The sequence below is a fragment of the Pleurodeles waltl genome, chromosome 5, assembly GCF_031143425.1.
Source record: "Pleurodeles waltl isolate 20211129_DDA chromosome 5, aPleWal1.hap1.20221129, whole genome shotgun sequence".
NCBI lineage: Eukaryota > Metazoa > Chordata > Amphibia > Caudata > Salamandridae > Pleurodeles > Pleurodeles waltl.
The window spans coordinates 694,230,856-694,256,684 of NC_090444.1; the positions used below are offsets into that span (position 1 = coordinate 694,230,856).

General features: G+C 45.8%; 1 protein-coding gene across 1 annotated transcript in view; it reads right to left on the reverse strand.

The window, feature by feature from the left end:
* The window catches only part of CDC40 (cell division cycle 40), a 324,684-nt gene extending 300,142 nt beyond the window's left edge, over positions 1-24,542 (reverse strand). The window contains exon 1 of the mRNA XM_069234621.1: positions 24,288-24,542. Coding sequence (XP_069090722.1) covers positions 24,288-24,467 — 180 coding nt within the window. The 5' untranslated portion in view covers positions 24,468-24,542. The remainder of the gene's footprint in view (positions 1-24,287) is intronic.
* Between the last annotated feature and the right edge of the window lie 1,287 nt (positions 24,543-25,829).

The window sequence follows — 25,829 nt, forward strand, 5'->3', positions numbered from 1 at the left end:
GTTAAAGATAGTGGGGTATAGCGAATATCCACTAGAATTTTGGGGGAAGGTATTGCGAAAAAGGGATCAAAACTCATGACACAGAAGGGTCGTTAGAATTAGGTAGGGAATGCTATCGATTTTATCCAGAAACTCTGTCACTCTGTCTGGTGATTAGAGACTTAATAAACTGTCCTCACCCATAGACTGCCTTTATGCTTCTCCTCCATATGAGGGAAGTGTCCCCTCTCCACTAGACTAAGTTAGACTGATGGCGATGCGACTGATGTCCTGAAGACGAAGACTGATCCTGTGTGCGGACTCAATCCTTGGAGGGTAATTATGACAATGCTACTGCAATTTGTTTATTTGCTTTTCCTTTCTAGGTACCAACTGTTGTATTTTTGAATAGAGACCATAGTTTAGATGTTTTCTAAATTGGTGTTCTAAATTATTTTGCATGAAGTCCAACATGCTGATGCTAATTAGTGGCTAGGTTAGGTGATCACCCTGACTGACACAAATAGACAAAACTGACATTGTACTATGCTGAACTGAGACTTGCATGATATTCTATGTGTTCCGATCTATGTTTATTTTATGTTATGTTCTTATGTTTGTGATCTTTGCATTATTGAAGTCTTACCACAGTTGCCATATTGTGACTATGCTCTTATGCTTCTTGGTTTTGAGATTGACACTTCTGCTAGTAGATTGTAATCAATAGGGAATAAAACTCAAAAAAAATTCTATCACAAGGTGTGGTTATTCATGGCTGAAAGGTCATGGTTGCGTCGACAATTTGATTAATGTCTTTATCCAAAGTAAAGTGTATTGTGGTGATAAACATTGATGACCTTATTGATATATTGCTTGACATATTGATCAGTTATCTCGTCCTACGGTGTCTCACCACTGGGTCAAAAGATTCATTGGCCTAAAACGAGTCCTAATGTGTATAAAATTGACATAGAAGGACGTGTTAGCACTACCACAAATTTTCAACCAACTCATTCCAAACTCTTCAGTCCTATGTCCATCCATATCCTAATCATTCAACTAATGGTCTCACAGTATACCACTCCCACCACTCTGAATAACTTAGATTTCCCTTACTAATCCACCACTAATCTACCTTTGAGTTTCGGAGTAGCAGGCTATTCGCCGAAAGGCACTTCAATGCCTTAACAGAGGAGTTAAGTGCTACATAAACCAAATTACAATTACCCATATATTGTTTGCCAACAGCCAATGTATGGAAATGAAGTATGCAAAAAAAAGTGCTGCTGCAGCTGCCATTCTCATCCGATATACCATAATGCAGTGATTCCCTACCTGTGGTCTGGGGACCCTGGGTCCAGGAAGCCTACTCAGTAAGTCTGTGATTACTGAGAAAAATAAATATCAATAATTGATTAAAAATGTGTATATAAATAAAGAGGTTAAATGTACATTTTCAAAGATTAAAATGTTCTGGAAATGCGAAGAAATTTGAAATTGGATGCTAGTTAGTATCCCCAGAAGCGATTTGAAAGCAGTCCAAGAGCATCATACGCAACATGGACGATAAGTGACTTCAACTGAATTTAGAAACGCTGCAATCCTATTAAAATAAAAATTCCGATTTTTTAAATTCAATTGTGAGTCAAATAAATTATTACATAATTTGTGTATTTGATGAATGCTTGTTTCTGTATTGTGTATTGTTTACCTGTTCAAATCATCAACAATGCTTAGGCCATGTACCCCAGTGTCCAATAGTAACTCAGTGGGGGTTCCCCAGTTTCTAGTAATGATTAAGTAGGGGTCCTCAGAAGTCAAAAAGGTAAAAAAACACTGCCATAATGGATACCCAAACCTTTAAAAAACATAAGCAGAGAAATGTTAGACATGATTAGCAGAAAACATTCCACTGCAGGGCAAACAAAGACACATGCTTGGCCCTGGTATTTGCCCTACATCATTGCCTTTTTTTTTTTTTCCTCCTTTTTTAAACCGGGGTGCCCCCACTTCCCTTTCTAGTTTGCCTACAGGTATATCGGCACCTTCAAATGCAGCGCTGGTTAATTAGGGCCTGCAGTAAAATGTCCGTTGTAAATGCATAACTAGACTTTTCTTGCAACATAAATCGGTCAACCCTGCCGCATAATTGGTCCTCTCTGCCACATAATTCCAGTGGCCCTCCATATAACTAAAGCACTTCTATTTACCTAGTTCTTCTATGTGCAGCAAAAAATGACAATATTGCCATTTATCGTGCTAATTTAAATCTGCCATGCAAATTAGAATAGAATACCACCTTCATGACCCTATCATCTCAGTTGCTTATTCTCAGGAGCTTCTTTTGATTTTAGGTACTTGTAAACATTATTGCTTTTGTTGTTCCCTTTGTTTTGTTGTTCTTGTTTTGTGCTTTCAAACTGGGCTCCTACTATTGTTTCCATATTAACTATAATATGAACTGAAGAAGCATGGAATATGGCACGGCAAATAGGAATTGAAAAAGTGACATTCTAAAACATACAAGGTACAAAGTTTATTCCAACACAAATTAGTGGATAACTAATTAGTATTTTCAAAACTACATTTAACTTTGTATCCACGTGAAAGTGAGAACGAAAGACATCTGTTTTCAAGAGTAAACTGAAAATGTTATTGTCATGTGCCTACGGAGATAGGACTCTAATGAGCTACCTAGGAGGACTTTCGGTGCTCTCATATTCGTTATGTATGACAAAACGTCTAACTAGGAAACGCTACAAAATATGCAATTAACTAGCTCAAACGGCAGATTTCTACTTCAGAACCTTACAGAGCCTACCATGAAGCAAAGCTGCTCTCTGTATCCATGCAACCTTGATGTAAGATTTTGTACATTAGTCCCCTAAGGTTTCTCGCCCTAGTAAAAACTATGAGAGCGTGGAAGTGCCACACTAGTCACATAAAGCTTGTTCCTAGCAGTGAAACGCTCATAAAATGCTCTCCTTACTTCAGTTTAGAACTGCACTGAGTTTTGGTTCTTTCGCCACTATCAGACTTGGGTGGCTGCCACTGCTCCCTCCACCAGAGATAAAGGAGCTCCCACAGCTGTGCAAAGATGGGCCTAAAAGGAGATCTGATCTGTAGCCACTAAATTATAAAAGTAAACTCTACAGAAGACAACGTCAGCAATGTCTGGCTACGAGGTTAGGAGCTGTATGGCAGACAGGGTGAAGGAAAAATTAGCTACAAGACTTTAGAGCATGGCATGTGCATACTTGGATATCTGGACAAGACTGGGGCACTAAGAAGCCTGACAGCCTCCGCTGGGGGAGGGGGCTTTGTGTCCGAGCTCACTCAGCAAAAGGGAAGCTACTTGTGCTACTTCAGTTATTCCTCTCCAGGCGGCAGTTCCATTTGAGTACCCCCAAAAAATGTTGTGACCCCTCGGGTGGGTTTAGGATACCGAGGTTTAGGACTGCCCATTTGATTGAAATTTTGTCTGGCAACGGATGCTGATGAAGGAAGGAGTGGTGATGAGGATTGTACGAGGGCAGCATGGAGGCAGAACAGGCTGACATAATGATGGGGTGCTAGGTACAGAAGCACCATGGATAGGTGTAGGGGCAGAGGTGGGAGGCAAAATGGAGCAGGGGCAGCAAAGCTGTAGGTGGATGAGGCAGCAGGGCTGGGAATGACCAGGGTTGCAGGGAGGGAAGCTGCAGGAGCCATAGGGAATGGCAAAGACGAGTGCTGCTAGGTTAGCGGGGTGAATGCACAAGCGACAGAGGTGAACAAGAGTAGGGGCTGGACCAGAGGACAAAAAGACAGGGCTGAAATGGAAAGGCAGCTGAGAGACAGCAGGGACTATGGGGAGGAGAGGGAAGGCAGTAGTGATGTAGCGGAGACACGCAGCTGGCCTGGAAGGGATGAAAGTGGCTGATGAGGGCAGGACCGGAAAACTACAGGAGAGGAGGGCAGAGAGAATGGAGAAAGGGAGTGCGGCAGGTGAGAAAGAATTAAGGGTGCTGTGAGACAGCCAGAATTAAAGCAAGAAACAGAGCGGGCGCAGCAGAGCACAAGGCCTGGCCGACCCACCAGGTGAAGCAGGCAGGTTGCCTTACCTCTCCGTCGTGCGCTGTGCAATGCAGGACCGGGCACCCAAGACAGGGCTGTGTGGGTCCCCAGAGTATAGTGCCAGAGTGCCACAGTAGCCTCCCACAGTTGTAGTGAAAGGCAGGGCTGCCCCGCTGCTGCTAACTCGTCTTCAGCCTGAACTGTGAGGCCACGAGGTCTCATGTTGGGCAATAGGATTGCTGGGGGAAGGGTTGATCGGCGGGGGTGGCTGGACTCTAAAGGCATGACCACTCTCAGCACAACTCTGGGGGATAAAGTGAATTAAAAATACAAGCCGAAGCATTTCTGCTCTCCTGCTGCCATTGAGAGCAATGGGAGAGACAAAGGAAACAATATGACGCAATTGGTGCTGATGCAAAGCACTCCAATACCCAATCATGTTTGTGCGGTATGAAACTTTAAAGCACCACGGAGCGCGTAGGGGACAGACCACAAAAAAAGTTGTTTGCACACACAAAAGCATATTGGCAGTGGTGCAATTATCCATGTAACAAGGTCAGTCGGCAAGGCATAACAAAACAGCCACAAGGCAAGACAAATGTGAAGCATTTACCAATGACATCAAGGGAGTTCTTCAAAGCGAGCCCAGGAACGATTGAAAGTGATGGGTGTGATAAAAGCCACAGATACTCCCCGTCTCGCGGATGACTACAAGAGCAGCTCTACTAGGTTTCCCGTTTCGCTGAACACCGAAACGCCTTAAATACTTGGGAGTGCTAGTCAATCTGGGCCTAGCGCACATGGTGGCGGACAATATTGACCCCCTCATTGCGCGGATGAAGCCTGATTTTGCAAAATGGAGCCAACTAGGCCTGTCCATGTGGGGTCGAGTACAAGCGGTAAGGATGGTCACGGTGCCCCATTTCACATATATTCTAGGACTCCTCCCCCTACAGGTGCCTCTCCAGACACTGTGAAAAATAGATACACTCATTAGATCATTCGTATGGGGCTCAATGCGACCACGCTTATCGTCCGCTAAACTCCTAGCCTGCCGCTCCCAAGGGGGCATGGGGCTACAGTCGGTAGAGCATTATTCACTTGCACTACACCTGTCCCAGTTGTCTCACACACTGTCCGGAGTGCCGGACCCGCCCCAGTGGACAGCTGTGGAGACACTATTGCTGTCTGCAAAGGAGGGACTCGGAGGGCCTTACCGCAACGACCTCCCATCGACCGGTTCAGTGAACCCCATCTTGAAGGCGACACGAGCGGCCTGGCGTAGGGTCCACCGCCAGCTCGGGGTCCACCCTCTTGTTCACGCCCAAGCACCTCTGTGGCGCAACAGCAGACTCCGGATAGGCGGTGAAGTGCTGGACTGGCTGCAGTGGAGGAGGGCTGGCATCCATACCATTTCCCAGATTCTGGAAAACGACACACTTAAATCCTTCCCCAGGCTACGGGAGGAATTCAATCTCCAACCGAGCCAAGAGTGGCGCTATCTGCAACTCAAACACTGCATCTGTCAGGGGACTGAGGTTATCGAATGGGGGTCCCGGTCTTCACCCATAGTGGCCTACTTACAACAGTGGGGGCACCATAGGGGAGTCATGGCGGGTCTCTATGACCTAATTATCCGACAGCTCTATTCCCAACCCCTCTCAGATACGCTGCGTTTAAAATGGCAAACCAGACTACAACAGACACTAGACCCGGAAGACTGGGTAGACATTCTAGAGGCTCTGGACATAGGTACTCGAGAGGCACGCTTAAAGTTCTGCCTCTTTAAGGTCCTACATGATTGGCACTGGTCCCCAGCAAAACTGCACAGGACAGGACTTCTCCCACACGCGAAGTGCTGGCGATGCCCAGAGTCATACTGCGATCTCAAACATATCCTAACAGATTGCCCAACGGTCCGATCGCTGTGGGATGTGGTGGGCTCTACCCTGGCTGAATTTATTATACTCCCGGCACCACTCCCTCCCCCCCCCTCATACTTTTGCACGACACGACCCCTCTGCCAGGCTTAACCAGACCGCACAAGAGGATGCTACACACAGCGCTAGCCACTGCAAAAATCTGTATCCTACGCCACTGGCAATCGACTGTCTCTCCAACTCCGGAAGAATGGATCATAGCTATGACCCGCATCGCCACGCATGAAAGAATCATCTATAACCTACAAGACCAAGACCAATTATTCAACCAAGTATGGGCCCCTTCCTCACTGGGGGACGCCCGTAGGTCGCCTGAAATCACCTACCTTTCCCTCCTTCCCCTCCAATTTCATTCTCCCCCTCCCCTTTTCCATCCCCCACCCTACGCCCCTCTTTTTTCCTTTAATAGATTACCCTTCTCCCTCTTCTCTCATTAGACTCCTTTTCTCCTCTCTCTCCTCTTCCCTCTCTCTGTCTTCTTTCTTCCTCTCTCTCTCTTCCTCAGTTCTGTCAGGGGCATGATCCAGGCCTCCTATACTTTTATCAGTAACCTTCGGTCGTAGACCCATACATCAGAGTCGGCATAAGAACACTAAGTAACAAGCATGAACTGTGATGAGAGAAGCCAAAGAACTCAGACCCTCATATCCAGATTGATCGCTATCCCGGCAACTCACTATCCAGGCGTATATTACCACTCCGATAGGCCACCTCCCAACGTAAAGATATCCGACCGCAATTTGATATCGCACTGTATACAGGCGCTGTGACTTGCTTACAAGCCGGTTACCGGCACAGCGAGGAATGAACTCCCCACTCCCAAGGGGCTAGACGACACTGTAACCCAGCTCCCACCACCCTATACAATGGTCTACCCCCCTTACCCCTTTTTTGTTCCCCCTGTACAAGGACGTCATATAGCACAAAGTTCTGTTTATCCCCCATTCCCGACCTCTATTTCCCCTTCCCCTCTACTCTCCGTTCTCTTTACTGCTTTTTCTGAATGCTATTATCATTGTGATTACTGTGATCACTATAGCAACGGTCTCGAAGAACAACTGACAATGTCCCATTGCTCCATTTGTTGCCTATATACTTTGACTTATTATGTACTATTGTTTATAAATGTTGGGACCTTGGTCCCTCTTGGATTTTGTACCATCTTGCAGTGCTTACAATAAAACAATAAAAATTAAAAAAAACACAGATAGATTACAACATGTCGGAAAGCAGGGCTTGCTCACTGCATGCTCGACCTAAACACAGTACAATGTCTGCATACTGTTGGTAGCATATTGGCTTCTGTGCCTATTTAAACTACAATGAACTTTAAACTGGGATGCTTAGCCTTCAAATCAACTCACAACTAACTTTATAAACTCCTCAAATTAACAGGCAGCACAAGAGATATCAGGAGTAAAAACAAACAATCTGCCGCCACCTACAACTCTTAGGTACTTACTTTTGCTCCTCCCAACTGTAGACATGAGGTCTTCCACAAGTCTTGGGTGCCTACTGTAACCACTACACATGATCATAACTGCAACATGAGTGCCCCACTCCTTCTGTTAGCAGAACTCACCACTTTTCTTCAGCTAGTCTTCCCATCCTAGTCTGTTCTGCCTACTTGGACTCCCAATGGCCCTTCCTGATCCTGCTCCCTCTCTACTGTTATTTTCTCAACATTTAAATGTAATACTTTTTGCTTGAAATAAGCTGGTTTCTTTATTTGTCTCTCTTCTAGACTTCTGCTGATCTTTCTTTCTCACTCCCAGCCACCCCAGATTTATTCTATGTACTGTTTATTCGCTTTCTTATTACTAGTACATTGCTAATATCTTCATTCACTGATTTTTTTTTTTAAATATATTTTTAAAAATTTTCTCTCATACAACGGCACCACAAATATGCTAGTTGCAACTTAAAGAACGTTAATAAATCCCCCCCAATTAGTATGACATACCGGATCATCCGTGCGCTGCTCCTCCAATGAATATTTCGTATTTGGATCTGGGTATCAATAAAGCATTTAAACATTAACTGTTCCGGTTGCATTCGATATACCTAAAACGTATCGAATATCCAGGGAACTATGTACACGATGGTGTCTAACATGGGTCCAATGTCCGTCGTATATGGAGGAGAGCATGGTGCCAAGTGAGTACAACCCCCAGCATTCTCATTTACAGCAATTTGCACCATTTTGGGGCGCTGCCCCCAATAATGAAAGCATGTGTGTTATGGCAAAATCATAAACACTTCTGGGTAGGTGTAACTGCATAGAGTCGTTATCCACTTCGTCCATTATTATATCCCTGGGTGCGGGTGGTCCTCACCGGGCCTGTCAGTGGTTATTGTTATCACCTCTATGTTTTGGCCGTTCCGCGCCCCTCCCAAGTCACAGGCATTAAGGTTAGCTCTAAAGTGCTTCCCCTTCACTATTGTGTTGCTCCCATTTTGCTAAAAGCTCCTCCCAAAGGGGGGCGGTGGGTGTCTGGCGCATTCCCCTCAACACCTCACATTTTAGGACCTGTAATTCGGTCCTGGCACACCGCGTGACATCACGCCTCCAGATCGCTAGGGGGGGGGGGGGGTCCCAGGTGATCTCCACCCTAATGCAATGTGTCTTCTGTAAAGTACTAATGCCAGATCTAGGAACCGGGTAGTCACCAATCTAGCAGGTACCCTGGAATAGAGACCCAAAAGGCACACCGCAGGGGTAAGGGCCAGTCCAACTCCCAGTGACGCTTCCAAGTCACCCAGCACCCCCACCCAGGCCTGCTGTATTCCCGGGCAGAGCCATAGCATATGGTCCAGATCCACGTCCTGCTCAGTACATCTGGGACATGCTCTGGAGTCACCCCCATAAATTATATTTAACCTATGTGGAGTGAGGTATGTCCTTTGTAAACAGTTATACTGTATGTAACGTAAACGTGTGTTCCGTGAGACTACCCTGGGATATGCGAGTACTCTCCTCCACTCCGCCTCGGTCAGGTCGCTCTCCAATGTCTTTTCCCATCGCTCTCGCAAGGGCCGCACGGGGGTCAGAATACATTCGATCTGGGCCTTATACAACTTAGTAACCAAATGAGTGTCTTCACCCGATGTCAAGAGGAGGTGTAAAATCTTGTGCGTGTCAGGTTCAGCATTAATCGTCCCCCAGCATGCCTTAATACAATGAGACAAATATTGATAAGTCAGAAACTGCCCAGCCGGTACACCGTTCCTTTCTACCACATCTGCAAACGACTTCGATACTCTGTCTTGGAAAAAATCACCCAGAGTCTCCACCCCTGTTCTTGCCCAGGGCCCCGGGACGCAGCGCGGCACCGACCACGCCGCAGGGTATTGGACCAGCATCAATAGAGGCATAGAAGGGGAGTTACCACCCCCACTCCCACTCGACGTGAACAGAGCCTCCAACAATCCATTGCAACTTTCAATAGGACATTTCCCTCCTTAGGTACCCTCATTCGAGCAATCATACGTGCCAGTATCCAGTCTCCACCCTTCACACCACTGTTAGTGTATCTGTCCCACTGATCTTCTCCAGTGAACCACCTGGCAATCCACTGTAGCTGACAAGCCAGGTAATAAAGTTCAAAATCTGGGACACTGGGGGCCCCCCCATGAGCGCCGGCCTACAGAGAACAGGGAGCGAGGTACGTCTACGACCATCGTCCCATATAAGATCTCTGAGTAACGTATTTAACTCATGGAACCATGTTGTCAGCACAGATACCAGTAAGTTAGTAAAGTAGTACAGGAGGCGTGGGAGCACAATCATCTTGGACAATGATATCCTAGCTGATATAGTTTATCTAAGAGATCTCCAGAATCCCACCGAAGAGCGGAGTGAACGCAACGCTCTACCTATGTTACCCTCACGGAGATCCTTCAAGTCGTGGAACACCTGTATGCCTAGGTATCTAAAAGTGCGAGGAGCCCACACCACATCCTCAGGCATGATGAAGGACACATACCACCCGCCAAAAGAGTGAAGACAAAGGTCTTACCCCTATTGAGGCGGAGTCCAGAGATGGTTCCAAAATTATCCAATTCCCCCAGGGTCCAGGGTAATCCAGTCTCACCATCTCGCAGATATATTAGGACATCATCTGCATATAACAAGATTATATGCTCAACCTGTCCCCACGGCACCCCCTACCTCCTCCATCCAATCAGAATCGGGCGGCAAGGGGTTGGATAGCCAGGGCAAACAATAATGGGGACAGGTTGCAACCCTGCCTAGTGTCCCTATAAACCCGATACGTCTCAAACACTGATCTTCCAGTCCTCACTCTTGCTAAAGGAGCTGCATATAACAAGTCTACCCAGCGAACCCAATCCCATCCGGAGCATCACAGTGTGCAGGAAGTCCCATCTTAATGAATTGAAGGCCTTTTCAAAGTCTATTGCTAATAGGGTCGCCCCAGGGGGCTTCTCAGCTCGTGGCATATGTAGAATAGTGAACAGGCGTCTTAAATTCAATGAGGTGTTTCGTGCTGGGATAAACCCGTTTTGATCCTTATGTATTAGATTGGGGATGTATTGGAGTAATCGATTAGCCAGAAGTTTACTTAGAATTTTAAAATCACAATTCAACATGGATAGCGGTCTAGTCAGTCACCGAGACCTCACCGGTATCCCGCTTGGGTTAGGGGACCACTAAGGCCTCCCTCATCGAGTCAGGAAGAAGACCCCGTTGGAATGCTTCTGTGAATATCTCCACCAGCCTGGGAGCCAGGAGAGTAGAGTATTTCTTATAGAAGTCCATTGGTAAGCCATCAGTACCCGGGGTTTTCCCTGCCGCTAGTTGCAAAATGGCATCCTGCACTTCCTCCAAGGTCACCGGGCTGCCCAAGCTGTCCCGGTCTTCATACGTCAGAGAAGTCGGTGGCAGTGAGCGTAGATATGTCTAGAACTGCTCAGCCCCCATGTCATTCGGTTGTCTATAAAGAAAAGTATAGTACTCTCTGAAGGCTCCATTAACTTCTTTAGGTGTGCATCTAAGCTCCCCCCCTCCAGATCTCGCACATTCACAATAGGGGACCCTCACCTCCCGGTCTCACCAACCACGACAACATCTTTCCAGATCTGCCCTCCTCCGCCTGTACTGAGGTCAGGTATCTCTGCATGCTATGGCACCTCAATTGCTCCTCAATTTGGATGTAAGCGATTCTTTCCTCTTTAAGTTTATCTCCTGGCATTCCTGCCCCATTCTCGTTCCTCTCTTCTTTCTGAATATTTTTTTCTAGTGCTATCAGCTCTCGTTCTAGTGTACGCTTAATCCCGACTGACTGGCTCATGCAATGGCCTCTAACTGCCACCTTAAGGGTTTCTCATTCTACACTTCTGGACAATGCAGATCCCGTATTAAAGGTAATGTGGTCGGCAAGATAGGAACGGAGTATTTCTCTATAAGCCTGGTCTTCCAGGGCAGACGGATTTAATCTCCATAACGGAATGGGAGGTCTATCCTCTGTTGCCCTCCATGTGAGGAGTAGGGGATTATGGTCCTACAGGGTACGCCCCAGGTATTCAGTATGAGTTACATTCTGTAAGATATTTATGGAGCAAAGGATCCTGTCTATCCTATTGTGTAATCGGTGCAGGTGTGAGTAATATGAAAAGTCCCTGTCAACCGGATGTTGAGCGCACCAGGCATCTATCAAACCCCAACCCAGCATCCATTCAAGTGAGTGCTTAGCTATTTTATGTGCAGCTGCGCCCAGTAGAGGCGGAGTGGAGCGGTCCAGGCCTACATCTGCTACACTGTTAAAGTCCCCACCAAGTAACAGCTCCCCTCCGCATTGGCGTGTTAAATGACTGGGCAAACGCTTCAGGAAGGGGATCTGGTCCTGATTAGGGGCATACAGACTACTTACAACAATTGAAACTCCGTGAAGTTGTCCCTCTACAATCACAAACCTGCCCTCTTGATCAACATGAGTAGATTTAACTTCAAAGGGAACTCCTGATCGTACCCATATCATCGCTCCTCTAGCATATGCAGAATATTTGGTGGCAAATATTTGTCCCCTCCATCTGCATTTCAATTTATCTATTTCAGGGGCATTGAGGTGGATCTCCTGTAACATAGCCACATGTACACTCCTCCATTTCAAATATGATAACACCTTATACCTTTTGGAGGGTGAACCCATACCCCTAATATTCCAAGTCAGGAAGTTATATTCAGCCATTTAAGATTTAAACAATTAAGCCAACTCCCCCACTGCCTCAAGAGTCTGGCATCCTCTCCTCGCTCAATGGACTTTGTATGGACAAATCCTAGCACCCATGTCACCATCAAACACAATCGTAAACCCCAACTCCCAATCCCCAGGGCGCCTCTCAAACTGTAGGTTGCCTAGTAAATATCACAACAGTGCAGTAATAACAACAAGTTAAAATTCTCGTCATTCTACGTCGAGTGGGTGAGAAACCAAGGGGGGGCGGTTGTGAGTCCGTCAAGACCATACCAGTGAAAACCCTCCACTCCACAGGACCAGCGTTAGAAGTTATTTGTTATTCAGGCCAGCTCATCAGCTGTTTGTGGAGTTACCTTAGGGGCCTCTCTGGAATAACTAGAGCCCTCTTCGAAGGAGAGAGATGCATGATCCGAGTCTTTCCCGCTGTTGTCCGCCTAGGGAGTTCCTCCCCAAACCTTTCTCGCCAATTCTTTTTGAGCGATAGTCGGGCCCGCCGGTGGTCTCTCCCTGTTACGCTGTCTCTTCTGTCTTCCATGGCCCGTCCGACCGGCTTGTCTACCTTGGCCATGCTGATTCCCTGCTAGACCTCTCGCCTCTATTCAGTCCCACGCCTCCTGCGGTGTCTGTAGGAACGTGGCTTTGCCATTCAGAATGACTTTCAGTTTAGCCAGGAAGAGGAGTGAGTACTGAATCCCTGCCTCCCAGAGGGTCTTTTTCAAAGCCAGGAATGAGGCCCTCTTAATCTGGACCTCCAAAGCAAAGTCAGGGAACAGCGTCATGACTCCGTTCTCCACTTCAAAAGGCCCAACCTCTCTGGAGCAGTAAGTCTCTGTCCCTGTAGTGCATTAACTTCGCTACCACTACCTGCAGTGGTCTTCCTGGTGCTATAGGCCTAGAGGGGACTCGATGTGCCCTTTCCAAAGACAAAAAGGGCGTAAGGCAGTCTGGCGCCACCACCGTGCGCAGCCACCCCTCCAAGAACTCCACCATGTTTGTCCCTTCCGCACCCTCCTTCTACTCGTCTTTCTAAGCGCTGTACCTGGTCATTTAGATGTGAGACCGTGGCTGTGAGGTTATCATGTTTCGTGTGAGTTCGGATATTGTTGTTTCTGTTTCCTTCACCCTGTCCACCAGTTTGTGATGACCAGCTCTCAATAACCCCAAATCCAACGCCACCTGATTAATGTCATGCCTCAAAGTGGTTTTCGTGTCTTCAGTGGCGCCCAGGATCTTCTCAAGGGTGGCCTGCACTGTAGGCTGCGTGAGATCCTCCATGGTCTGTTTTCTGTGATCAATAGTGGATCTGCGGTGCAGGACCTTACTTCTGGGTTTACTCCTGGAACTCATTCGGAATTTACCGTGCTATACTCAAAACGTCAGTCAAGGTAGTAGACCACTCACCGCTTCACCGTGAACATATAGGAGTTCACCTCTGAGCACAAGTCAGATTATAGCACAATGTCTGTTCCTGCGCCCTTTATTTAGGGTCGATCCCAAATCAGGTGTTCCATCCAGCTCAAGCTCAACACAGAACATCCATGGTGCAACTACAAATTCGCTCCTAACAAAGTCAAGAATAATCACTTTCTACGGGCATACCTCCAGGAAAACTGAAGATTCCTAGGACAGAAAGTCCCCGCAGGATGTTGATGCAGATGAAGAGAATCTGTGGGACACTGCAGTGCATTCACTAGCGCTCACACAATGCAATAGGCCGCCCCCTGCAAGATGCAGTCGATCCTGGGACAGAGAGTCCCCGTGGGATGTTGAAGCAGATGACTCCACCAAGCAGACAGATAATGGGCACTCACGGGCAGAAAGCTCACAGTACATGCACACCAGTCCGTCTCAGCAGAACCCACCTGCGCCACCGACGCCCGAATCCGGTGCTCAGGTAACGTGTGGGCAAGAGCAAAATCCATTTTAAAAAAAAATGGCATCCTGTGACAATGCCTTGTATAGTCTTTGTTAGTTTTAGGGATCGACCGTCCCAAGTGGCCCGTATGCGGCAATAGCCATGCCCGTCACAGGGCCAACATGCTGGGGTTCCTCGGGCCACAACTCCCTTCCGTGGTCCAGAAATGATGCGCAGGGTCCAGCGCACCGGGTGGTAAGGGGGGGGCAGGGGAGGACAGCCTACCTCAGTCCCCATAGGTCCGGATGCAGTTGTCTGCCCGCACAACCGCCAGCCGCGATCCCGCTCCTCACAAGCGGGCCGTGAACGAAGCAGCCGCCGGCAAGCAGAGGGCGGACGGGGCCGGCCTCCCCGGCTGGAGGCAATATGTGGCAGGTCAGCTGTGTCCGGGGATTCAACCCGCTCCTCCAGCCGAATCGTTGTGCTGTCCGACGGCAACGCGCTCCAGCGCCCCGTTCAGGACGATGCCCGGGTCACACCCAGGCGGCGCCGCCCAGGGCCCAACAATGGTGGGTCGCTGTTAGCCACAATCAGCAGAGGGAGCCTCTGACCTCATCAACCGCCCCGCTCTTCAAGCGACACCTCAGGGGTCGGTCCTTCCCCCACCGCCAAATCCTCCGTTCCTCGGCAAAGCGCATCCGAAACAGCGCAGGCCCGTCTCCGCCAGACTCAGGTCTCTGCCCATACCGGCTCCCGGGGGACACCTGGGTCTCTCCCCAATCAGCGAAAATCCAGTCGGGCGTCCTCCCTTATGTACCCCAACTCCTCCACACATGGATTTTGTGCATGGTCCGCAGAGAGGGACGTTTAATTCAGGATTACTTATATCTTCATTCACTGTAAAAGGCTATTGTTGGTGTCTATTGTGAAGCACCCTTGGTGCATGAGAGATCAGCCTACAACCCAGATCATCTGCGGCGTACCTCAAGGCTCATCGCTCAGCCCGACACTCTTCAATGTCTACATGAGCCCCCTCGCCGACATCGTACGCAAGCACGACATCATCATCACCTCCTACGCCGACGACACCCAACTTGTACTCTCCCTCACCAAGGACCCCGCCAGCGCCAAGACCAACCTACAAGAGGGTATGAAGGACGTCGCAGATTGGATGAGGCTCAGCCGCCTAAAGCTGAACTCTGAAAAAACGGAAGTCCTCATCCTCGGCAACACCCCGTCCGCCTGGGACGACTCCTGGTGGCCCACGGCCCTCGGCACCGCACCGACCCCCGCAGACCACGCCCGCAACCTCGGCTTCATCTTGGACCCTCTTCTCACCATGACCAAGCAAGTCAACGCCGTGTCCTCCGCCTGCTTCCTCACTCTCCGCATGCTCCGTAAGATCTTCCGCTGGATCCCCGCCGACACCAGAAAAACCGTGACCCACGCCCTCGTCACGAGCCGCCTGGACTACGGCAACACCCTCTACGCCGGGACCACAGCCAAACTCCAAAACCGCCTGCAACGCATCCAAAACGCCTCGGCCCGCCTCATCCTCGACGTACCCCGCAACAGCCACATCTCCGCACACCTGAGTCACCTGCATTGGCTCCCAGTCAGCAAAAGGATCACCTTCCGTCTTCTCACCCACGCACACAAAGCCCTCCACAACAAGGGACCGGAATACCTCAACAGACGCCTCAGCTTCTACGTCCCCACCCGCACCCGCCGCTCCGCTGGCCTCGCACTTGCTGCCGTCCCTCGCACCCGCCGCTCCACGGCGGGTGGGAGATCTTTCTCCTTCCTGGCGGCCAAGACCTGGAACTCCCTCCCCACCAGCCTCAGGACCACCCAGGACCACTCCGCTTTCCGGAGACTCCTAAAGACTTGGCTGTTCGAGCAGCGATAACCCCCCCTTTCCCCCCTAGCGCCTTGAGACCCGCACGGGTGAGTAGCGCGCTTTATAAATGTTAATGATTTGATTTGATTTGACAAACAACTCAACAAACAAACTGCTTTCATTATACAGTTAAGCAAAAAGTTCTGACCTATGGGGATTTTATATTTACGGAGTATGCAGTGTATGTGCTGGAGTGCCCTTGTAGGTTGCAATATGTAAGCAGCATGAATATCAAGTCCATAAACACATACTCCAACATGTTTAGGCCTTAAAACATAAGGATACAACCTATTCAGTGGCCAAACACTTTGTAGAGACACATGATGGAAGAGACAGGGAACTAGGATATTTTGTTATAGATGCGGTAACATGGACCATCAGGGGAGGAGACAGGGAAAAAGTCTGAGAAGATAGAAATCAATGTGTATCTTGAGATCAGAGAGCATGAATGTGGTTGGTCTAAATGCAGAAGAAATTATGTAAACACATTTCCGAACCAACCATTACAGGGCAGAGATTCCATAGTTAGCATTTGCAGTTTCTTATTTTTGGTCTGATTGTACCTTTACTTTTATATTCTTCACTCACCCGATTTCCTAGTAGTTTTGCTGTACCTTCACTGGGTAAAACAGGGAGCACAGCATCAAGCCAAAACCAGCATGTACATACAGACAGACGGTATTTATAGAGCTTCTTAGTAGGTACAAAAGACCTGGAGATCGCACATGTAAGTTACAGCACAGGTGTCAGCCCAGTAGGGTACAATTGTGAGCCTAGATATACCAGGAATAGCTGAAAAAGAAAAATAGACGTACAGGGAGATAATGAGCACTCCTGTGTTTCACATCTACAAAGAAAAATTGAAGTAGTTTATTTAGATGTATTTTATCATGAAATGTCTTATGTAGGAATAGACACAAGGATCATTCTTCTCACTAGGACACAATTGTGAGTCAAGATACACTGTGTTATTCCATTAGGATTTCTCAGGCAGGCAGGTACTCTCAAAAGGTATAGAGATAGTTGATTGATACTCCTGTGTTATACATTGGCAAGGAAAAGTTGAAGCGTTTATTGATATGAACTCTACATTTCTGTTAGGCGATTTATTTATTTTTTAAATAAGTGATAATGCATGTGTCTCCATTTGTTGGGTGCTGAAACAATGGAGCACCAGGAACTTTATTATTGCTTTCAAAAGTAACAGAGGTGCATATATGCGGATCCTGACAACATTGTGATGAAAGTAGAAATATTTTATTTACTAATGTATTTGTCCATATAGATATTGTAATGATGAGCTACACTGAAAATGCAATGACCTAATTCGACTCTGATTTGTATGGACACTGGAGCTTAGGAGACAAATTATTTCCCCCATGTCTATAAGCACAAGCTGTGAGTTCAGCATGTAAATAAAATTGAGAAAAAGGCAGCTCTTTGATGTGAACACGGCCAATTAGATCAAAACGTCATTTTTTTCAGCAAAGTGGCACGAAATAAAACTTCAAATCTCGACCTTGGAGGGCTAGCACCCTCATTTTCAGCGTACACATACATTCACTGACAAAAACCAAAGGTTAAAGGGATGTTATAGTTCTTCAATTTATTCGTACAAAACCACAGAAATGAAGCAGTTATAGTTAGAGTTCTTTTAATTAACTATAACTTGTGTCCCAAGGTAACTGTAACTCGCGCCTTCATCATGCACAGTTAATTACTCCACATATTATATCATTGATGAGATTGTGTGTGGCATCTTTGATATTGTCACTGAAACATTTGCAATAAAATGATTGATAAGAAAATTGTGCATGGCAAGGACACAAGCATTTTCCTGCACAAGCTCGTCTTTGTTTGCAAATATTTTGTGGCCAGAGATATACAAATTTGAATTTCCCTAAATTTCTCAAAAAGTACACAATAGATTTACACAGAATAAACAAAAGCGTAATCTGCGTACCGACAGCTAGCTTTCAGCCAAATTTGGTGGTTCGGCCTGTAGTTTAAAAAAATATTAAGTGGTTTCCCACCCCTTTTTTATTTTCCCCCTGGATCGGCCAGGTTCTGGGGAGATTTAAAAAAAGAGGAGGTACAAATAGCCACTCTCCTAGGGTTTGTATTAGCCCCGGGGACAACCACCTCCCCAGAGCAAAATGGTAATTTATAAGGGGGGGGGGTGGGGAGTCCCACACAGCCTCCCCCAAAGCCCCTGAGTGCCACCACCTCCCCAGGGCAATTATTCAATTTAAAGGGGGTGCACCCCTCCCTCACAGCCCCGGGGACCGCCACCCCCCCCAGAGCTGAAATAAAATAACAAAGGGGGGTCCGTGACTGACCCCTGGCCATGGGGACCACCACCTCCTGGGGCCACGTTGAATGTTCCCCTCGTGAAGCCAAAAATGACCCTAGGGAACGCCATACCACAGGGCCAGCTCCTCCTATGTCCCTGGGTGCCTCACTTTAAGTGACAAAAATAACCAGTTTCTTGTATTACCACTGCAAAATATTGACCTATTTTTATGAATTAAGGAATTTCTGATGAACAGAGCACCTACGTTGGAAAAGGCTACATTTTGCCCAAGTTACTTTTTGAATCATCTAATGTCAAACATTTCATTAATGCTGCTCGATGTCCATAAACGTTTCCAAATGTGTCCCTAAATGTTCTTAAAAATGCACCTAAAAAATGATGAAATGCACGTATACATGTGACGTTGGACCAAAGGGGCTATCAACTGGTCCGTATTCTACCAACGCAGCTGCTAATTGTATAGTTAAAAAAAAAAATTACAAATACACTTACAAGTGGGGACAGGAAGAAAATCAGCACACTCATTTTTCCCCATTTTAATTACTATTTGAAAGAGTAAACACAAGAAATTAACCCAGAAGGATTTTAGAGCCACCTAAACTATTTCGAAATGCCTAATTAAGTAAACAGAGCATTCTTGCAATGTTCCAAATGAATACAAAGGATTTTCAATTTTGTAAATTCTTATTCAAGTCAGTGGCTTAGGTAGGTTGTCATGGCCCCTAGTGCAAGCAAAGTAACTGGGACCTATCACTAGAGTGATATTTCAATCTGTAATCTGCCACAACAGTTTTCAACCTTCTTCAACACATGCCAAATTTGCCATATTAAAAACGAATTACTCATACACACTCATAACTCATACACACAATATTGTATTTCCACTCTCTGTGCCACATTTCTAAAGGAAAAGGCCATAACCCCTAAAAATCATTATCAAAGCAAAAAGGTGTGGCCCTTATAAAGTGCATGCACACAAAGACATGATATGCAGGTACCCCACACTCACACCGATTACCTCAAATAGGCACACCCCTCATGCAGCACTCACACAGGCATTTGCCTCACTTTGCGCTCACAGGAACAACTTTCAACCTGTAGACTATTTCCCCTGCACTTCGAAAAGACAATGTTAATTCTGCATTCACACAGGTACACCCCTCACAATACACTCACAAACCATCATGGTCATCCTACAGTCACACACGCACACTGCCCACAAAAAAGTAGTACAACCTTTACAAGGAAGGAGTATAGTTGGGACAGATGGTGGCATAGCAGGCATAGATAGTCTATCTGGTGCACTGGTTCACTAGTGCAATTTCAAAGCTGTTGACATACGCTACACTGAAGCCCGAATGTCCAATGAGGATATCTAATCTCCCAACAGCCACACATGGACCAACACTGCAGACTACGAGTCTTATCTTTGAAGACTTTTGCAGGGAAGATTCTTTGCATCAAAAATAGTTCCACTTGCCTTCTAAAACAAAATAAGGTGTTTTTTGTAGTGGAAACATACACTAAAACAAAGAAAGAAAGAAAAAAAATGCCAAGTAAGTGTGGAGGTCAAGTACTTCAATTAAAAAAGACCTTTAAAAGTAATTCTTCACACTGGTCTACCAACTTGGAACACTTAAATTGATAAGGTATGCAGATTATTGTTTTAAGAAGCTTGCAGCAGAAATGTAAGGCACTTTACCTAAGAAAATTGTGGTCCAGAAGCAATAGCAGTGGAGCTGCTGGTAATCTCAGTGCAGGTGAACTGCTGGGAGATGAACTAAAGGAAATATCACCTGAGGTGGGAATCCTCTGGATGCGGAGTAACACAAAGCAAGCAAGCAAAATACTTTTACTTAGACCTCCTGATAACCTAAAGACCAGTGACTGACTATTGCCAATGGTTAGCCCTGCCTCGTAAAGCCAATGGCTTAGGAGGGCTGATCCACCGCTCAATTGTATGTATGCTGTTCTGAAGGGATGAACCCATTTGTGAATAACACTGCCCCTGCTGAATAACTGAAGTGGGCCTACTCAACGCCCAGCTTCTCTAAGCCTGATTATGTATTATTTTTTAGAAAATATGTGGCTGGTGAGACAGCTAAAACTGTCTTTTGGTCAGACTTAAAACACACAGAAATAGAGCAGATGGGAAGCATTCCATTGCCTCACATGTATAAGACATATAGCACTGGCCAACAGCATCACAATCTTCTTTGAAGCAGATGGAACAAGTGTGGTACTGCAGGACCAGTGCATGTTTCTTTCAAAGACATGGAAGAAGTGTGGATATGCAGTGCAGGCTTTTTTTCAAAAGATAAGCAACAAGTGTACTACTGCAGGGTCAGTCAGTGCAAGCTTCCTTCAAAGACATGGAACAAGAATGTCAGTGCAGGGCTTCTGCAAACTTTCTTCAAAAGACATGAAACGAGCGTGGCACTGGGCAGCACTATTTAACACCTCCCCTTGAGAAAATAAATAAGTGGCATTTCAGCTAATATATCCTCACTTACAAAACATGTTTCATACTGACAGCAACATCTAAGCTTATTTTAGGCACAGAATACCCAGAGTAAAGTATTGATGTAGGTGAGCCACTGAAGGCTCAAGCGAGATGCCAGGCTCTAGTTCAGTTTGTGGTTCTCCTGAACCCTCAAGTCCAAAATGAGTTAAGTTTTTTCGTGGCTTTTAGCTGCTACCCACTCTCTAACCTTAAACACCAAGAGTTAAAGACAAAGCATTAAATAATGTCAAACAGGAGCAAGAAAGGCATACCAATTTAGTGGCTCAATTATACAATATGAAACTGGAAAACCTAGATTAATACCGGTTTGGCGCCTAGTGATGCTATTTAGATTTAGCCATCATTTGACCGACTCCATTTTGTGCCTTGCTGCACGTGCAAGGCAGTGCAAATATTTTCTGTACAAAACATGATTTTCTCTTTACTTGCAAAGTGGCGGACAGTGCTAGGACAAACATTTGGAGCCTGAACAGTTTATATGGGTGTTTTTCGATGCAGACGCAGTGAAGCCAGCGTTTAGTTTCAGAACTGGGGGAAGGGGGTGATGTCTATGTCTCCTATGGTGATGCATTTTAAATCTTGATTATTTAGCTTATGTATACATGCTTTGTTGATATAATGCACGTTTCTTTTTCAGTCTTGACCACTTGATATATATGCCTTTATCTATGTATATATAAGTTTTGCTGCATTTGAATTGCAATGCTTACTTACATATACTTGTATGACTTATTTGATATCTGGGAAGTGCCTAAATAAATTCATTATTTAGACTAAGAGTGCTGCATTCTTTTGGCATTGTGTCCTCTTAGTTTAAGTGAGAGCAATACGCCACTTGACCAAGTTGTGTAATCCTAGGCAAATATTTTGTCATGCCTTTCATCTTTTTTCCATTATTGCATATGGCAAAACATTGAAATATGAGGGTGTGCCAAGTAAAAAAATCTTGTGTTTGACTTCATGGACTATATTGTTGTTCAGTGCAAAGTAAGAATCCAACATATAGGATGCACATGACAACTGGCTTGCCTCTTAGTTCATTAATTATACTGTCGACGGGTGTGGGTTTGGGGGCATGAATGTTTAAAAACGATCACTTTTAATAAACACCTCTCAACCCAGTGATGGAATTGGATGTAGTAAGATAAAACCCTTGTTAAAGAAATATGTATTTTTTAAGACATGTCACCATATTTGCACATAATATTTGTTGTACTATTTCCATGTCAATGTTCCCATGGCAGCTTGTGCATGGACTCTTACAGACAAGGCAGGATTCTGTAGTCAAGACAAAATTTTGTTGGGGCTCTTCTTGTAAATTCATTGGCCTGCCCACCCAGCTCTAATACAGTACTCTGTATAGCAGTTACTCAAGTTCACCCTCTCTCGGTATTTTTCTCTGTGGTGATTCTAACTGGCAGCTCATAAGGCTGAACATAGTGATTACTGCAACTGTCTTGTAATTCAGAAGCCAGGCAGCAACCGGGGCATAACTTCTTTAATCTCTGCAGGCGAAAGGTAGCCAGGACCAAATGGTGTACTATGCATCTACAAAAGAGAACACACACTGCTCTGCCATTTAGTCTGTGCAATAAGGTCTTTACAGTGCCCCGCAGGTGCTCCGTGGGTTCTGCTGCTTGTACAGCCAGGGGATTCTGACTTCTTGAGATAATGGAATCAGGCGGAGCAAACAGTAAGCTGCCAGTGCTGAAAAGAGCTCCTGTGCCCCTAGTGGTACAATTTTCAGACTAGACTACTGCCATCAATGTCACATCACTAAACTCATAGGGATTCTGAATAATTCAAGCATCACACAACGAACAAGTGTTGCAAAATAGCCACACCCATTCAGCAGCAGAGTGGTAAGGGTGCAGTATGTAGCCGGTGTTGCATTGAGGAGCAGACTATTACAAATATTACTAAAGGATGGCGTAGTAGCACACTGCCATTTAAAGACAGCACATTTTCCATTTAAATGAACATTTCATTTGGATATTTTTACTGATTATGTTAATCAAATACATTTCTTAAGCGCACTATTCACCCAGTAGGGTCTCACGGTGCTGGGGGGGGGGAGGGGGTCTGCATGAAAAGCAATGTTTTGAGGTGCTTCCTGGGTCTTGCGTAGGTTGGTGAGGAGGGAGCTCCAGGTTTTGGCAGCGAGGTGGGAGAAGGATCTGCCTGCCAGAGGTGGTGCGTTGGATGCGGGGGACTGTAGCGAGGGCGGCGGAGCGGAGCTGTTGAGTTGGTATTATGTGCGGAAATCGGGTTTCCGCTAATATTTGTCATTTGCGCAACACCAAGTGTCTTGATCATGTCACTTCTATTGTTGCCATTAAAATTAAGAAATAGAAATAAAGTGCTTTATCTGTGTTTTCACGTTTGTTTTTAAATATTTGTACAGATCATTTATATTTATTTAAATTTGCTGTGGGTTAGAAGAGAACAACAGCCTGTCCAAATAAGAGAAAGAAAAGTAAGCATCAGTCTCCATGTTAAAATAATAAGCAACAATTTGTCAGATGGACAGACTAACATTTGACCTCCGTATTTTAACGCATAGCAAAGGTGACAAGTTAAAAACAAAATTTGAAGTAATTCACGTATGGAACACCAGCTGGGGCACCCCGGCACCCTTAATTCCAGCGCTTAATTTGTAAAATATCAAACGCAAGTGCCCAAAGCTTAGCTCAGAAGTCAGTACTACTAAATGTCCCCACGCCAAATATCAAGGCTAATTCACCTTGTCCCTGTCCTATAACTCACTCTTACAGGCTCCTGCTTTTTATTTTATTACAGTTTTATACTACGTGAACTCGACCCGACGGTATTGGAGCGCTTTACATGAGCACAAGATTAATTAAACAAGGGCACATTATATTTTTTGTAGGCGGGGAGGTTACGTGATTTGCCCAAAATCACAGGATGATGAACCCACGCGCAGGCTCCTGGTTACCCAGTTCCAAAGTCGGCAGCTCTGCACCTTAAGCCACATCCTCTTCTTTCTCCCGTGAGGGTGTTTCCGTCTTTTCTTCATTTGCGCTTTGTGTTTTACCCTCTCTTGCTCTCGTGGAATGTCTGATAAGGAAATAGTAAATGCCTGTTGGCCCCACCTGCTCATATTAAGCTCTGCCTACTTCTAGTGTCTATGCTGGTAGGAGGCCCCTCAAGTGTATGTTGTATTTGGACCCCTTCACACCTCGTGACCACGTTGCATTGAATCGGCTGCACCACTGATTAAAATACCCCCGATTAAAATACAAGGTCGAAGTCCTTCGGAAATCGCAAACTAGAAGTTGATACTTTTTCCATGAAAAAAGCGACAACCCTACATCTCAGTTATAGAAAAGTCTCCTTAAAAATATTCTACTATTCTATGCCCTGCAAACACCATCTCCTGGGATGTACACTATTGATATTTTCAATTTTAAGCAGGTGGTCTAATTTCAGCATCATGGACCAACCCCACAAGAGCAGCAGTGATGGAGCCCCGAATCTTACCTTCACAGCCACTTCAGGAGCCGCGTCCACGCAGAGCAGAGCTCTGGAGCCGCCTGGACCTTTGGGTGGAGGTCGCAGATGCTGGGTCTTCTCCTCCTCATCTTCCACAGTACCATGTTCGGAGTCGGAGTCAGACCCACTGCTACCATCATACGAAACCAGCGTATTGAGCGCCGCCATCTTGCCCACCGGCAGCGCGTCATCAACGAGCGCGTCGCCCCGTGAAGCCAGATACTTCCTGGCGGTTTCTAAGAAGGATTTTTTTTTTCCCCAAATCTTTATTCAGATCAAGGTGCGTGCATAACGACGGTGTATGGAAAGTGTCTAGATGAAGACATGAGGCATTACGGTTCCCCGGAGGATGGCGATATTAATTTTAGATTAGAGATAGCGGAACACCCTGTTATTTAAAGCTTTGCGCAGGAAGCTGCCACATGGACAACAGGACGGGAAAGCTTTTTGTAAGGTTACAGGCCAATGCACCGGATTCAGTCGGGAGACTCACGATTTTCGGAAGCTAACATTGACTTTATTTTGGCTGTCTTCCGCTGGAAATTGTCTCTGCTTCAAGAGAAGTCAATGGGGAAAATTCATTCTCTCGATGTTTTCACAATCTCCCACTTTCCTCTTGTAAAATGTTGGCATGCATATATGTTGTACTTCTACATACCAACATCGTAAAGCTAGAAAGTGGGAGATTTTGTATTTTTCTAATTCCCGTATATTGGTTGAAGCAGAAGCAATCCTAGGCGGGAGATAGCTCAAATAGCAGGATTGTTTGCTTAAAAATCTGTGAGCCTCCCGCTTTAGTCTGGTCTGTTGGCATGCATGGTTTTACTACCCATTGCAGGAACACCTTGTCTTTTGTAACAAAAAAACATTTGTCGGGTACAGAGGCCAAAGTGGGCGGGATGGGAGGAGCAATACGTGCCCAAGTGTCTTTTTCACATTTATGAAAAACCGTTACTCTACTTTATGTGAAAAGACAATCGTCCTGTGATTGTTAATTCCAATAATTCACATGCTTCAGATGACGTGTCATCCAGGGAATCTCCTGTTCTGTGAAACTGAAAGTGAGCAGATCGATAAACAAGAAATAACCTGCCTTGCTAGGTTGCCTGCTTGCCTGAATAAAATACAGGTGTGCACGACTGGTCAACCTACAAATGTAAAAGGTTCTTGGGAGCGGGTACTTTCTTTAATTGATGGAATCACTTGAAGCTTTGTCGTGAGAAAGTTTTATTCTTGAACGGTAGTACAAGAGTTACCAGCTGAGCCGCAAAGTGCATGCTTTAAAGAGACAGTTATAGTACTAAAATGTATATTTTGGAATAACCCTTTTATCTTAAAATGTTTTGTGCATTTTGTTGCAGTTTATCATACACTGTGTGTGATGCAAGTTTAAAACAATCGCTTACATATTGACAGTGCTTTCTGTCACAGGCTAGGACCTACAAATACTAAAGTCTCTATTCCTTACTGCTCCAACCAAGATTTAATTCTGTGGCTCTCTGGTTAAAGACAGACCTCTGCAGTGCATTA